Genomic DNA, 16,473 nt, shown 5'->3' with positions numbered 1-16,473 from the left:
GATGATGGTAGAAGAAATAAAATAGAAAGGACTAACGAGAGGAGATGAATAGAGAGGGGGGGGGGACTCTGGGAAGAAGAACAAAAAAAAAAAAACAGATAAACAAGCAAGAGGAGACACTAAAGGCAGAAAGGACAGGGAACAAGAGAGGAGAGGAGAGTTCAGGGAGAAGCCGGCAAGGAACAGTGAAAGAGGGAGACATGCAGATAAAGAGGAGAGCTAAAAGGAAACAGAAAGGCAGCGGTAGTAGAAAAGCGAGGCGAGAGGATGGGGGGGGGGGGGGTATAAGTAGGGAGTTGTGGGGGAGGGGGGTGGATCAATACCATTCTCTGAGGCTCAGCGAGCCGCTCCGATGCTGAAAGATCCCCATTCATCCCCCACAGCTCCACCAAATGTCAGCTGTGCACGTCCTCCTGCCCCGCGTGAGGCGGCGGTGGTGGAGGTGGCGGAGGGCACTGCCCGGCCAGAGGGGGCACTCAGAGGGTTTAAATAGTAAGACATTATAGGACTGTAGCGGCCAGGCTGCAGTTACTGCGGGACACCGCATCGGCGCGGGTGAATTCCTGTCCGAGCTCGCCGGCAATAGCTGAACGACAGGGTCTCTATTGGACAGTGGTACTCCTGGAGAGAGAACTGCACTGTCACCCACCCATGCAGCTTTTGGGAGGCTATGCACTGAATGACAATGATGTGTGTTTGTCGGAGAAGCCGACGATCAGTAAAAAACAAAGAGTAAGTGGAAATGTTGAGGGAGCCAGTTTTTATTCCTTGTTTAGAGTTTAGTGCTCTATTGTGATACATGTGATATATAGAGACTGAAATTGACTCAGATATAGACTGGAGCTCCCTTAGAGAATGTCTGAAAATAACACCCAAACAAACAGCAAGAGAGAAAGACAGTAAACAAGCAAGGCAAAGACAAACACATACACACACACACACACACACACACACACACACACACACACACACACACTGACAGAGAAGAGTAAGAGAGGGAGAGAGAGAGAGAGAGAGAGAAACAAACAAACACACACTTCCATACAACCCACCCACATTCCCTTGATTGCTTTCATGCTAATGCTAAAGCTGATGCGTCTCAATTGTATTAAGCACTGAGACAGGGACCGGCGTGGCCTCCCTTAAGAGCACAAGAGGGCTTTGTGTGGCCCAAGCTCCTAACACACACACACACACACACACCCACACACACGCCACACACACACACACACACACACACACACACACACACACACACACACACACGCCACACACACACACACACACACACCAGACACAACCACCCATATGCACACACACACACACACTCACACACACACCAGACACAACCACCCACATGCACACACACACACACACACACCAGACACAACCACCCACACACACACACACACACACACACACACACACACACACACACGCCACACACACACACACACCAGACACAACCACCCACATGCACACACAAACACACACACACAGCTGCAGCAGCAGACACACCGGAGGGAAGGAGCGCTCGTCTTCAGCACAGGCCATCAGACAGTAATGTTGTTTACCTGATAGCATCTGACTGGCAAACCCATCTGGGCCAGACCCGAGCCACATTCATTCATTCCACAGACAGCTGTTATCTACCTGCGTCCCTCCCCTGCGGCTTCATGGCCTCCGCTTACAAACCCCGCTCAGGCTAAGCTAGCCCCCAATCACAGACAATAGATGTATGGAGAGATAGCAATAGCAGCATGTGGCCGCATAATGCGATTCCTCTCGCATCGAGAACGTTGAATCTGCTTTCGGGAAGAGTTTAAGATTAGATTCAGGTTGGCTTAAGGGTGGGGGTCTGGAGAGCAGTGGTCGTTTGTGTGGTCGGCTGTTGGCTTGTTTGTTTGTCGGCGTTTGGTGGAGGACTCTTACTTTGAAGTCGCAGATGCATGTGACCGTGTCACCGATTCTCAGGCATTCTCCGTCAAATTTGCACGTGTTGGTGTCGCAGAGGAAGAGGTCTGTGTCCTGCTCGTCAAAACCTGAAAGGGGGAAAATACATCAGGGACCGGAACACCCACTGCAACAACTAGCTTTTTTTTTACTCTTACACAAAGCACTCTGTACTGGTAAGGATATTTAATGTAAAAACACTATTGCACAAAAAGGCTAAAACTGTTGCAGACCTCATGTTTAGTATTTTTTAAGATTCTCATCACCACTAAATAGAAAGATCATACACAATAAAATATGACACAAAACATACACACATTGCTGCTGTAATGTTACTAGAGCAAGGTGCTAGCAACACCAAGTCGGGTTCGTGACCCCAGGGTGCATATACGTATTGATGGAAATGTATATCTGTACGATAATGTAAGTTGCTTTGAATAAAAAAAAACATCCGCTAAATTAAGAAAGGTAATTAAGCATAATAAGGAAATAAGGGTTGCATCTGTACACAACCCAGTATGGCTACTCCGTGAGTCCACACAGATAACAAATGAATACACTTCAGGGTAAGGACACAAAGGACATTCTCTTTAACCACCGTCAAACATTATTGCCGAGGGGAAGAATATGTTGTTCTTCACGTCCAAATAAGGTGTCCAAATCTCATTTCTCTAAATATCTTTAACGAATGTGAAGAAGGATACAAAATCCTCTATTTGGGCAGACACAAGCGTGAAAGCACACTGCGGTTCATTATAATTGTGAGGTGTCTGATAAAAGAAGGCTGAGAGCCAGCCAGCTGCGGAGGGAGAGGGACCGTCTGGTCTCAGTTTAGACTCCCTGTTTGCAGTGTTTTATTCGATTAGGTCATTTACTCCAATCACGCCGTGAAGTCTGAGGTCCTTCTAAATTCCTGGAGAAAAATGAGTCCCTATAAGTTGACACGCAGAGATTTTCTCTCTAACAGTAGGAGAGTAGGAGAAAGGCTTTAGTGATTGAAATTTTGAGGTGCAATTTAGTTTTGAATCTTTGTGTTAAGAAACACGATTGATGCTTCATGTGCTGACTTCAAAAGTCTGTTTCTAAGATTGTGTAATAGAATCCATGTTTCTAAGATTGTGTAATAAAATCCATATTTCTAAGATTGTGCGATAAAATCCATGTTACTTAGTACATGTTACTGGTACATGTACATGTTACTGGTAGAGAGAGGTGCTTACAACACTAAATGTAGAACCAAGGGAATACACATACCAATGAATATGTATATCTGTACTATACGTCGATTTAGATAAAAGCCTGTGCTGAATGAATAAACGCAAAAACAATCGTAACAGGCCTAACATTAAGGTCAACTTTAAACGATCCCACTCTCTAATGGTTAATTATAGTCGTTTGCCTCCGACAGGCCTGCTTGCTCATCGAGCTATAGTGTCTGGCCAGCTGTTAGGAAAAACCGTGACTGGCATTTTTAAACAGAGGGTCTCGTGTAAGAAAGCATCTCTTGTGTTGCAGTACAATCTGAGTCCGCCGTCCTCTTTCCGCTGTGCGGAGCTCAGATGGGAGAGGGAGCGCATTCAGCTTCACTCGTGCAGCGGCGCTCCCGTGACGACACGCCCGTCCTGACAATGACAACGATCCGAGTAATGCGCGCAAGCGAGCGTTAAAGAAGCCGTCGAGAGGGACACGCAGATACTGGCGAATCTGAAAGACGGCGCTAAGTGACCTGACTGATGTTGAAAAGGAGACAGTGACAGGAAAGGCACTGAGGGAAAGGGAGAACCAGGGAGGGAGGGAGGGGAAGAAAAAAGATGAGAAGAGAGTGCAAGATAAGGGATGAGGAGATGGAGAGAGGACAGGGAGAGAAAAAAAACAGCTGTTAAGAGAAAGGAAGGGAGAACGAGATGGAAAGACTCTAGGAGAGGGGTGTGATGGGTAAAAAGGGGAAAGGGAGAAAGAGAAGGGGGAGGGCGAGGGGGAGGGAGGTGCTGTGGCTGTGAGTTGCGCAAGCATAAAGTGTGCAGGCCTTCACACACTCACGACTCACACACACTCACAAACACACACACACAGACACACACACACACACACATAAACACTCACGACTCCAGCGGATTGATCAATACACACCAAAGCTAGTGCTACAGTACTGTCTACAGCCATCAGTGTCACTACAGGGGCCACATACACACCCACACACAGACTCACACAGACTCACACAGACACTCCAGATTATTGATAATGGCACAACTATCACAGCCAGATTACATTTAATTCTCATCAAGCAGACATAGAAGGACACACGCACACACACACACACACACACACACACACACACACACACACACACACACACACACCGGTACAGAGAACGACCACTGATCTCTGGGCAGACAGCACAGATCCAGACTGCATTGCCCGGCCTGCTCTGCAGTGTGGAAAAGTTTTATTGCAGCGAGTGTGTACCATGTCTCACCCTCTGTCTCTGTCCCTCTCTCTTTGATGCCTCTGAACACACACACACAAACGCACACACAAACACTCACACACACATACACATACACATACACACACACACACACACACACACACACACACACACACACACACACACGCACACACACATACCGGCACAGAGCTGGCAACCCCGCTGGAGCTCTCCAGGGCTGCATGGGGACAAAGCCCCTTTGTGGGCAAAGGGTGGGCAAGTTCAGTTCAAATTCAATTGAAAGCGACTAGAATCAAGAGGCTATAATCAAGCAGCTGAGTGTGTGTCTGATCCCCCAGGGAGTTGTGTGTGTGTGTGTGTATGTGTGTGTGTGTGTGTGTGTGTGTGTGTGGGTGTGTGTATGGGTGGGTGTTGGGGGGGGGGGGGGGGAGAGAAACATCAGAAGCAGGGACCACAGCAGCAAAGCACTTAACTTTACACACTTAAATGACACCCCCCCGATGTCGAAGTCATGCTCCTCAGGCTGGGGTGGGGTAGCTGACCCATTAGGCCCCCCTCAACGATCGGTTTCCCCAAGCCAGAACTCAAAGCAGGCAGCCAATTACCCAGACACCAACACACCATGAATCACTGGGAGAAGGAGGAGTGTGTGTGTGTGTGTGTGTGTGTGTGTGTGTGTGTGTGTGTGTGTGTGTGTGTGTGTATGTGTATGTGCGTGTGTGTGTCTCTGCATGTGAGTATGCCTTTCTCTGTGTGTGTGTTTATGTGTCCGCGAGTCTGTGACCATGAGTATGCCTATATCTATATGTGTGTTTATTGTATGATTCTATGGCCATGACTATGCTTATATCTATGTGTGTGCGGGTCTGTGTGTGTGTGTGTGTGTGGGTCTGTGTGTGTGTGTGTGTGTGGGTCTGTGTGTCTGTGTGTGTGTGGGTCTGTGTGTGTGTCTGTGCATCCATGTTATGTATGTTTGCATGTGAGGGTGTGGCATCACCTCTCAGCACCCATCTCTTTGTTTTCCGCTGTCATCCATTTTCCCCTCATCCCCACTCTCCTTCTTTCTCGGTCTTTCCCTCCCTCTCTCTCTCTATCTTTCTATTTCTCTCTCTCTTTCTGTCTCTCTGTCTTGCAGTTTTCAACATCCATTCATGAGCCCCAAGTCCGATAGATGGATGGCTAGATGGTTCTCCTTGCCTAATTAATATTTCAGCACCACCCCCATTATCACCACGGCAGGCAACATAGACAGACATGCGTGTCAATCTGGGCACCGGTGTGGAGTCATATTTCCCATCATTAGCACGATGGCCTGGGGATCCTGTGTGCTCACAGTACTAGACCATCCCCCCCAGAGCATAGCCATACAGATGCTGAATCCAGCCGGGATCTGGCCAAGATCTGGTCCGGCTCTGGCGCAGATAGTGCAGAGGCTTCACTTTTCCTGGCACAGACACACCCACACACACACACACACACACACACACACACACACACACAGTCACACACACACTCACTCAGACGAGTCGGCGGTGAAATCATATCATTTATTACTTATCCGAATGTGGCGGTGTGGATACTTATGGTGTCTTTTTCAGCATGTCAGGTTGACTGAGTAATGCATTTCCAAGGTGAGTGACACAGAGGCTTACTCAGCGCAGTACGACACGAATACAAATCCAAAATAAACGCATCTAGCCGCTCCCAGTCCCATTTCTGCGACTTAGGAGACCATCGCCCGAGCGCATAGCGCTTTGCATTCACTGTTCGTTCCCATCACATCAATGTTCATCTCTCGGATAAACAGAACAGAATAAATGCATGAAAGATAAAAAAGACAGATGAGGAAAATAAAACAGCCTCATGGAATGAGAGAGAGAGAGAGAGAGAGAGAGAGAGAGAGAATGGAGAAGTGCAGATGGACTTTCAGACTTCTGCCTGGGAGGGAACAGGTGTCAAATTTAAATAATGCGAAATCATCTGTGTCTGGCAACAATCCCTCCTTCTATTCACTGAGCAACTGCCTCCAATTCCTGGTGAAGTTCAAGAGGCATTTGTGTTTACTTATGCATGTGTGTGTGTGAGAGAACATGTCTCTGTGTGTGTGTGTGTGTGTGTGTGTGTGTGTGTGTGTGTGTGTGTGTATGTGTGTGTGTGTGTGTGTGTGTGTGTGTGTGTGTGTGTGTGTGAGAGAACATGTCTCTGTGTGTGTGTGTGTGTGTATGTGTGTGTGTGTGTGTGTGTGTGTGTGTGTGTGTATGTGTGTGTGTGTGTGTGTGTGTGTGTGTGTGTGTGTGTGTGTGCCAGTTGCCGACGAGCCAAATGGGCTATGGGCTTGGCAAACACACTCTCACAGTCTGTCGGACAGAGGCCAGAACAATGCGCCGAGAAAACGTCTGTTCTCGGAACACAGCGCAGAGAAAAAGGAGGTGGAGGTGGCTGTGGAGGCTGGCAACCCATCGCATTCTGACACAGCAATGGCTGGCAGCAGTAATATGTTTTTTCTGCAAGACGCACCACAGACAGACACAGCACTCAATAACTACTGCGCTCTGGAGCCAATCCACGCCGGATCCACGCCGGTTCCATGCCGGATCCACGCCGGTTCCATGCCGGATCCACGCCGGTTCCATGCTGGATCTGGGTCACATCTGAACAAGTACGGGCCGCATGTGGGCCATCTCCAAACCAGCGCCAAACACTCTGATGGAGCCGGCCTGTCTGTGCCTGGCGGCGGAGGTGTGAAGCGATGGTGTTAGTGTGGTGATGTGAAGCACAGCGATGTGGCAGTCATACCAGCACTCCTCGCCCGGCAGCTCCATTCTCCACACAAACAAGAGCTCTTCACTTCTCCTCTCTTCACTTCTCCTCTCTTCTCCTCTCTTCTGTTCTGTTCAGGCCCCCCTGGGGGACAAATACACTCACAGACAGCAGCGTCCCCACTGCTGGGCAGAGCTGCTGCACACTCACACCATCATATGGCTTCCACTGGGGGAGTTTATATTTTAAATGTAAGACTCAGCCTGAGCTGTACACACACAACGGATCTTAAGCATGGGAGGAAGAGGCTGAGGTACAGGCAGGGAGGTGTGTTGGGGGGAAATGACAATGTTGAAATGACGGGAGAGCGACGTGTGTGATTTACATTCCACGACATGATGAATCAAGAAAACGAACTGAGAAAAAATCTAATACAGCCGACAGCACAACTCCTCTAACCACAGAATGCCGATGGGTGACTCCACCATGAGCATACTAACCAGCTATGTCTGTTTTTTTCACCTGGCCTTGCATACCATTGCCATGTGAAAGCATGACTAGACTGAGTCACACATAACACGAATTACTGACACTCCCAAATGCAATGCTACTGTAATGTGCTTTACTGTGGTGTCATGTCAGGCTGTACTGTGATTGTACAGATTCCTCCAGTTTGTGTCTTTGTATTTCTGCTTGAGTTGCTTCTGTTTAGTGGAGAATTTAGTGAACTCTAGATCCAATGACCTAATGATGACAGAGTGGCTTGGGTTGATAAGGAACTAATGAACTGAGTTTCTGCTTGGCGACCATAGTCTTGGACACTAACGTTTTTTAGTCCAAATCAGGGGCGTAATTATCCCCATATCATCTACTGCCAATTGTGTTTGAAATGTTATAGTGCAGATGAGTCAAAAGCTATCAGCTTCACATAATTCCCTGTTGCAGTGGTATATTTTCTCAAATGCCAGCCAATGTATTTCTCCTTTCAGACAAACAAACTCTCCCTCTCCTTTTGGTCAACGCTGCAGTACTGGGCTTTAGAATTTGGTGTTGGTGCGACTGCGATCGCTGCATGACAGCCGGCGATAGGCAGAAACCGAGGCGGGCTGGGGTGATGGCACGGCACACGGTTCAACACGAGAGTCCTGCGAAACAGATGGGCCGGCAAGAATAGCAACGCCATTATGGGTGTATTTATACTCATCATCAATCTCGCAAGAAGAAGCAAGTGGTTTTTAGTTCCTTTGTCAAAAATAGATGAGAAGGAAGGGGAGATGTGACGGTCCTCTGAAGGACGAGGCAGCAGAGAGTCAAGGGAGGGGGCAGAGAGAGTGTGTGTTTGTGTGTGTGTGTGTGTGTGTGTGTGTGTGTGAGAGCGTGTGAGTGTGTGTGAGAGAGCATAAGCAATAAAAAGGCCATATGTAAGAGAAAGAAAGAAAAACAGCGTGATATGGTGAAGTCTATCTACCCTTGCTTGTGCTCCCTTTGCTGGAAGAAAAGGGGGAGGGAGACAAACAGAAAGCTGGAAGGTTAATGGTGGCTGTCGCTCTCCCCAGCCCTCCCCCTGCACCTGTGGAGGCAAAAGGGCCCAGCTCATGGGAATCTGCCCCTCTCCAGCTCCACATGCACCATCGCCGCGTCACCTGACTGCCCCTCTCCAGCGCAACATGCACCATCGCCGCGTCACCTGACTGCCCCTCTCCAGCGCAACATGCACCATCGCCGCGTCACCTGACTGCCCCTCTCCAGCGCAACATGCACCATCGCCGCGTCACCTGACTGCCCCTCTCCAGCGCAACATGCACCATCGCCGCGTCACCTGACTGCCCCTCTCCAGCCCAACATGCACCATCGCCGCGTCACCTGACTGCCCCTGTCCAGCACCATATGCACCATCGCCGCGTCACCTGGCAGTCGTGCAGCAAACACACTTCAGCCACTCAGTGTTTCTGTTTGTTTGTGGGCTTGTGTTTGCTTGTTTGTTGTTGTTTTGTTTTTTTTACAAAATACACTCCTTTGGAGGATGACGGATCAGATTATTGTTGGGAAGGTTTAGCCAGAATATTTAACTTGACCAGTGTAATAAAGTTTAACTTTGTTTCAATGTCAAGTTAGTCAAAAAAATTTCTCTGATTAATTACATCAGGGAGATTAGGGGTGTGTGAAGAAAAAAAGGCATCAGAGACACAAAAGGGTAATGCAAGACAAGAATTGCTTAGGTCTACACATTTCTTTAGAAAAACCGATTTGAATTTGAATTAGCCAGTATGTGTGATGTTTGATAAAACATCAACACCATCTTAAGGAGGAATTAATAACAAAGTCTGCTCAGGGAAATTGACTTGAGGGTTTAGCTACAAGAGGTCTTCAGCCGTGTAACAAGGTGTCCACTGTCATTGCAAAGAGTAACTGCTCATCTCATACATGACCTTGAACCAAGAAGTCCAAACAGCTTTTTGCTTTACCAACCAAGACAAGGTCACAGGAACATGTCAATGGGTTGTCACCTCTGTTGATGAACACGTTCCAGTTGTCTTACAGTATGCATCACTGGCTGGTTCTCCATCCAACTATTTCATGAAAATTTTGAGCAATCAAATAAGAAAATCTTGCAATCGTGGAAATGCTTGGAATTTGCCTAAAATCTTGCAGTCAAATAAGGATGGTATGTGTTGGAACAGGGTGGGTAACTCCAGATTCACATAAGTCAAATGCCACTAAGATTGATGGAAATGGGTTTATTTGCGTCAACATGAGGTTTATTGAAATTTCATAACATGCTTCCGCAAGAATTGCCATAGAAAAAGTTTTGAAACCACTCATCCCATGATGAAGAGCATATCCATGATTAATTCACGCAACACAGCTAATTACAACACGCACAGACTCGCATTTCCTTCAGTCAAATTTTCTTTTCATAAATGTCCTCCACATATGCAAATGAGTTGGATGGAAACAATTGCTATTGGCAATTGTTATTTCCCACGTACAGGTGTGCATCCAAACCCTCTAATGAACTCCACCACTTACAATTAATTAAATTCTGCTCAACCACATGAGTTCTGTTTATGAGTACACCGCAGGGTTGGCCCACCACCACAGTAATTGGCTGGATTCTCATGATTCAGTCAGCCGAGGCCAGATTCAACCTTAATTCTTGCCTTTGTTGAAACAAGGACTGAAAACGCTGATGGTAATCCGCTGAAGGGTGTCTGTGAAGTCAATTTGCCAGAAGGACGTTTAAAAAAAAAAAAAAAAAAAACATGCTGTAGAGAAAGTGGGAAGTCTGAGGAAGAACAGGGAATTCGGCACCATCGGCTATTTATCCTTGTGTGTGGTCTTTTCATTTTGTAGATAAACAACACAGCCAAAAGTCATTGAGAGATGTGTGTGGACCCCACGGGGAGATGTGAGTAAGACAAAAGACTGGGAAAAGCTGAGGGAAGGACCAGCTTGCGTGGAAAGGCTGGATTGCCAAGAGTAAAAGCGCTCAGGCTCTTTGTCTCCGTGTTCCGGTCGTCGTTTGACAAAGGGAATACAAATGTGCTAAATAAATAAAAGAAACATCTGCCATCATGCATTTTTAAAAAGGCCCTGCTCTTCCTCGACAACATCTTTTATGGGTCTGGACCCACGGGAAGAGTGTCAGATAACTGGCTGTTTGCTCCGCGTGCCTTACTCTCAAAGTCAGATCACTAGCCACTAGAATATTAAAGCCTCTAACAGAACCATGGCCTCCAATGGAGACAGAGGCTGTGGATGCATCGCGTGGTTAGCCAGTGTGAGATTCTATAATGGCAGCAATTTTCATAACCTGTGCTCACCGTGTTCCATCACCCTGAGCAGTGTGTGTGTGTGTGTGTGTGTGTGTGTGTGTGTGTGTGTGTGTGTTGCTGACTGCAAGTGCTGCTGGTGAGCCCCGGTCCGCTGCACCAGCCAACCATCATCTCAGCCTAAGGCTGCAGTACGTACATACGGGCGAAACCCAATCTAGCGAGATGGAGGGAGAGCGGATCGGATCATCTTCCCATTTCCATCTCCAGCGGCACACACACACCAGGAACCCTCCAGCGCTTTATCTGATTATGGTTCCAATAACTTAATCAAAAGGTTAGTAAACAAGACTACGGAGAGGAAGGGGGGGGGGGGGGGGAGAGAGGACCACCTCTCTGGAAACTTAAAAGTAGGGCGCCACGGTTCCTTTGCCAGTGGGGATGCACTGGCCCCTATGTGCACGATGTGTGCCAACATGCCCAAATGTCCTCAGTCTTGGATTACAGAGAGGCTGAAGCACAGCATACTGCCAACCAGCGCTGCTTCTGCTCTGATCCCCCTCTGCTCTGAGCTCCCTCTGCCCTGGATGAAAATTCATGAATGTGATCTGATCCTCCATATCCTCCTTCTCTTTCACTACTGGGAGCATTAAAAGGGAGCTGTTAAAGAGCTGAATGCTGGTCCACCCAAAGAGAGAAAGAAAGACAGATAGGTGGATAGGTAGACAGATGGATGGATAGATAGATAGATAGATAGATAGATAGATGACAGAGTGCATAGTAGCAGAATATCTGAAACAGAATGGCAAAATGTGTTTCTGAAAAATCCCCACTGTGGTACCTTGGAGTTTCTCATTCTCATTTCACTTCTTAGATAGCAAGCAACTATGTGACAGATCTATGCTAGCATCAGCGGCTATGGGACAGATCCATGCTAGCATCAGTGACTATGTGAGGTAAAGTGCTTGAGCCCTTTGTGAACCATAGTAAACATGCAGCCCAGTGGGAGTTCGTTCTCCAGGATCAAATGCTGGTATGTTTGCAGGCTTCCATCACTACGTTAACGCTCACTTGCACAGTGAAAGAAACCAACTTCCTCTTAGCAGAAGGAGTCAGTAATTGTGTGTGTGTGTGGGGGGGGGGGGGGGATTGCTGATTTGATTCCTTTGATGTTCACCATAAACACCTGAGGATGATCATCATACACACATCATACACACCGAGCCGTAAAGATACACCCCCTGCCTGCCCTTCAAAGAATTCTGTTTCTGGCGCTTTCTGTGTGTGAGTGTTCATTCAGCACAGGAGTGGGCATAAGTGGGCCTCGTTCACAGGCTAAGTGAAGCACAGGGACTCCATGAGCAGATGCATTTAATAGCGGCAGATAAGGAAAAGCCAGTCTGCAGTTCTCTGAAGGCCAGTCTGCTGAGATGCTGCAGCAACAACAGATGCTGTTTTCCAAAGTGAAGAGAAGTGAAGTGCAGTGATTTTGTTTGAGGGATTAAATCAACAACCTCTATCTGATCTGTTGTTACTATTGCTGAGGCTCTGTCAACCAAATCAAATAAAACACAGTGAATTGACCAGAGACAGAGAGAGCGAGAGAGCGAGCGAGCGAGCGAGCGAGAGAGAGAGAGAGAGAGAGAGAGAGAGAGAGAGAGAGAGAGAGAGAGAGTGTGTGTGTGTGCGTATGTGAGTGTTCTCACATAATTTCTAAGCCATACATGTGATTAATTTCAGATGAGAGAAAACACTGCCACCCAAAATATGAATGTCAGAATCAGATTTTTTCACGTGTTAGAATGTGTTTACACGTACAATGTCTTCTAAATCTCTATTAATCTCTATTAATCTCTAGGCATGCTTGTGAACTAGAAGGTACGAAACGTGTACAATATCAGAAGAAGTACAACCGGGTGACACTGGGCTTAGACAATATGGTAAAAATGTGTCAGTGCATTATCATGTTTCATTTAATTCATCATAATTGTGAGTTGAATAATGGTGGATTGCATAAGTGAAGTGTCAGTGAAAACGTGCTTGTCAAACATGTATGGACTTGCTTTAGGAGCAAGTTGAGAAGCATGCAGAAAAAAAAGAAAAGCTGGATAAAACACTAAAAATTCTAAATCAAAACAGCTTTCATTCAGCAATTACTTTTTTTTTATCAAGTTTTATTGTATAAATGCCTCACTAGCCGAAAAATAAGCACAAACGATCCCAATCATGCTTATTCATTGTCATATATGCACTTGCACTGTGACTGGAGAAGTTCGCTACGTTGCGCGCGGGCCACCTCACCTGCCAATGTATCACTTGTTGAGGTCATAATCTAAAGGTCAGCAGACCTCGGCGCAAGCGGTGCGAAGCTCTCCTCCAGCGGGAAAATTTTAGCTTGGTTTAACGATTGGGGATGATAAGGGCAACAATGTTTTAGGAGGTGATAAAATTAAGGCCACGCATCTGTATTGGACCGTTTATCACATAGAGAATCTGCCACAGCATAGGCTACACAAACTGCATTCAAATAAATGCCTTGCAATGTACAATGAGGCACACTCATTTCAGTTGCATAAAATATTGAACACTTCCAGGCCAACTGTATAATGTTTACTGTCGTTTAGTATTATTGTTTAATAATGTATTACTGAAATCTGGGTGACATGGTATAGTGTGATGTATTGCATAACTCTACGGGTGGCAAAGCAACCCTGATGTATGAGGGGTTGATGTATGGGCGATGGACCGCTTCTTCTCAAAGTGGGTGAGATTCTCTCGGCCGTCTGCAATCACATAGCTGCGACTATAAATCTCAGCCAGATAAGAAGTGAAGTAACAACTGTGGCAGCGTTGCAATAAATCAAAGCAGGCGATCCAATGGATGTAGCCACAAACCGAATAGGGCACATGCCTGAGATGTCCATTTTACCAGCACACACACGCACACGTGGAATGAGCGGACAAACACACCTCAGAGATAGCTCATTAGCTTCTATGTCTACCTCATTGACACAAAAACAATAGGACGTTTTTTTTTTTTTTTTGCATTTCGCCGTCTGTAGGCTGTGACAGAGATCCGGGCGGTTCAAGACCCCATACAAGCACACAGAGAAAGCATGTCTGAGTTGTTCCCGTGCGTTATCATTCCATAATACTAGCGACAAATTTCCACCTAACACCTATGAACACCTAAAAATCACTGCACACCATACACAGGACATTGTCGTTAGTCATTTTGGTCTTTGGACTGCAGCCTCCTTACAACTCTTAATCAAGGCTACTAGGCTATATGTCATATTATAAACATTAGGAACTTCAATTATGCTAAAAGCAGACAAATATTACTATAAAGCAAGGATAATGGAATTACAGGTGTCATCTTCGCTGGATAAACAATCGAGTCTCACTTGCGACATCATAGCCCAGAGCGCTGAAGGTAACGTTAAGAACCCGAGGAAGAAAGTAGTCTTACCGGAGCAATTCCATCCAGTGGGTGTTTGACAATCGCTAAGGGAGGAAGGGAAAGCGCAAAGTTGTCTGACAGGTAAGACGGTTAGGAGACACAGCACCGCAATCAAAACTCCCTCCCCCCAAGTTCGGTGGTACGACTGCAGGCGTCTTTGATCCGGACAAACCGCCGCCACAGCCATCTCAGTTCAACGGCTTCCCCCGACAGCACGGGCGACGCGGGCGGAAAGCGTAGACATCCACCGAGAACTCCGATCCTCGCAAGACCGCGGTGGCTGACGGCGAAGACTTCAACTGTGAAGAGAGACACATCTTCTGAACAATGCAGCGAGCCCCATGTATGTGCAGTAGCGCTCAGAACAGTGCGTTGGCTCTTGTCTGTCCAGGTTCAGCGATCGGATGGACAACTGTCAGATTTGCGTTACTTACAACCAGTGCGCAAAAGAAACCAAAACTATTTTTTGGAAGCTTAGATAAATCCAGCCACTAATTGTTTCGTCCCAGTGGAGCAGCCTGGTTAAGTGTGGTCACTCGGTAAATAAAAATAGACGACTAATCTGAATTTGTTCCGTTTCTACTGTCTCCGCACTGGTAGACTGTCTAGGCAGGTGCCTCGGCGCTGTGTGCTCAAGTGGCCGAGCAAAGCAGTTCTGAGAGAAGGTGGGGTGGCGCTTTGTGACTGTAGGGCGCCTATTGGCTAAAGGTGGAATCAGAGCGAGGATGCTTAATTCTGGGTTTGGATGTACCACTTCACTGAGCGATCATCTGAGGATAGAATAAATTAGGAAAACATGCACGCCTACATGCAAATATGTATGTTGCACACACAGAGACCGAGAGAGAGAGTGCTGAAAAGCCAGTCAGATAGGAGATCTCAGATATTGTTGAGTCCGTGTGTGTATTTTGCTCTTGTTTTGCCTGTTTGATTTGATATGATTTTTCTTGTTAGATTGGACATCACCTCAGAGTTGCGTCTTAAGTTCAACTTGAAGGTTCATTAATTTATGATAACGTCTCCACGAGAGGGCATTACTATCGAGGAAAGAAATCCTCTGTTAGTGTCAAGAGTTTTTGACAACTCCTATTACGCACGTGTACGTGTAATCCGCAATATCCACTTTTGAAGGAAGACTGACCTCTTAAAATGGTCTGTGGTCCTGCACGGAACAGAACACTTCTTTGTCCTTTTTAGTCGGCGTTCAGCCGGCCAGCACAGGGTGTCAAAATACAATTGGAGGCGCATGATCGCATTCATTCTGCCCTCCATGGGTGGGTAATTCGCGGATGTGACGCGAGTTTTGATGCTAAATAAATGACAGAAATTAGTCATTCCATCAGGTTGCGAATAAGGCGGTAATTTCGCTTTGGATACATTTTCGTGCAGTGAAGTGATTTTTTTATTGACAGTATATGAGACATGTTACAAAAGCATTCTTAAAAGTAGGGAGGAACAAATTCCCCAGGCTCCTTGATGGACTAAATTAGGTCACACAATGTTAAAAAGTTCATTAACCTCAGGAAGGAAGGGTAGGAGAGTGCGACAACATATTAAAGACTAACTAAGTTGAACTAAACAGCTAGACAGCTTGAACTAAGCAGTGAGACAGCTTGAAATAAGCAGGGAGACAACCCAGGAGAAGACAGTTTAGCAGTGGAGTGAACGAGAGAGTGACTTTAGCTATGGCAGTTCAGAACAAGGGTATCCACTGTGAGGCAGCTGAGCTGAGGATAAGGACATGGGCAGTGACACAGTTTAGAACAGGAGTGCCATTAGTAAGGAAGTGTGTGTTTGTCTTCCTCTCACTCATCATCCGTGAGCACTCGGGCAAAATGGCCCATTTGTTTAATTGTCCAGTCCAACTGCTTGTGTTAAGGACTCATCATGTACTCAAGACTAGGGAAATAGTTATCTTTAGGACAAGGCTTAACACCCAATGTCACAAATAGAAGAACATCTAAATAGCTTAAAATGAACAACACTGGCCGAAAGACAAATTGCAACTGGCCTTTAGTAAGACAGTTGATTGAGAGTAAGGTTAACGTTGAGACGCCCGGGCACGACAGAATTAG

The 16,473-nt window shown here is 46.6% G+C and overlaps 1 protein-coding gene across 2 annotated transcripts in view; it reads right to left on the bottom strand.

The window, feature by feature from the left end:
• The window catches only part of LOC105896614 (tomoregulin-2-like), a 61,798-nt gene extending 46,408 nt beyond the window's left edge, over positions 1-15,390 (bottom strand). The window contains exons 1-2 of one of the 2 annotated variants that reach the window (XM_031558999.2): positions 14,408-15,390; positions 1,933-2,042 (exon numbers count right to left, since the gene is read on the bottom strand). In XM_031558999.2, the coding sequence (XP_031414859.1) occupies positions 1,933-2,042; positions 14,408-14,585 (288 nt within the window). In that variant the 5' untranslated portion in view covers positions 14,586-15,390. The remainder of the gene's footprint in view (positions 1-1,932; positions 2,043-14,407) is intronic. The other variant, XM_031559000.2, reaches the window with a different exon arrangement.
• Between the last annotated feature and the right edge of the window lie 1,083 nt (positions 15,391-16,473).

The sequence above is a fragment of the Clupea harengus genome, chromosome 21 (genome assembly GCF_900700415.2).
Source record: "Clupea harengus chromosome 21, Ch_v2.0.2, whole genome shotgun sequence".
NCBI classification, from domain to species: Eukaryota; Metazoa; Chordata; class Actinopteri; order Clupeiformes; family Clupeidae; genus Clupea; species Clupea harengus.
The sequence above is the reverse complement of the archived record's forward strand: the minus strand, read 5'-3'. Positions and strand labels throughout refer to the sequence as shown.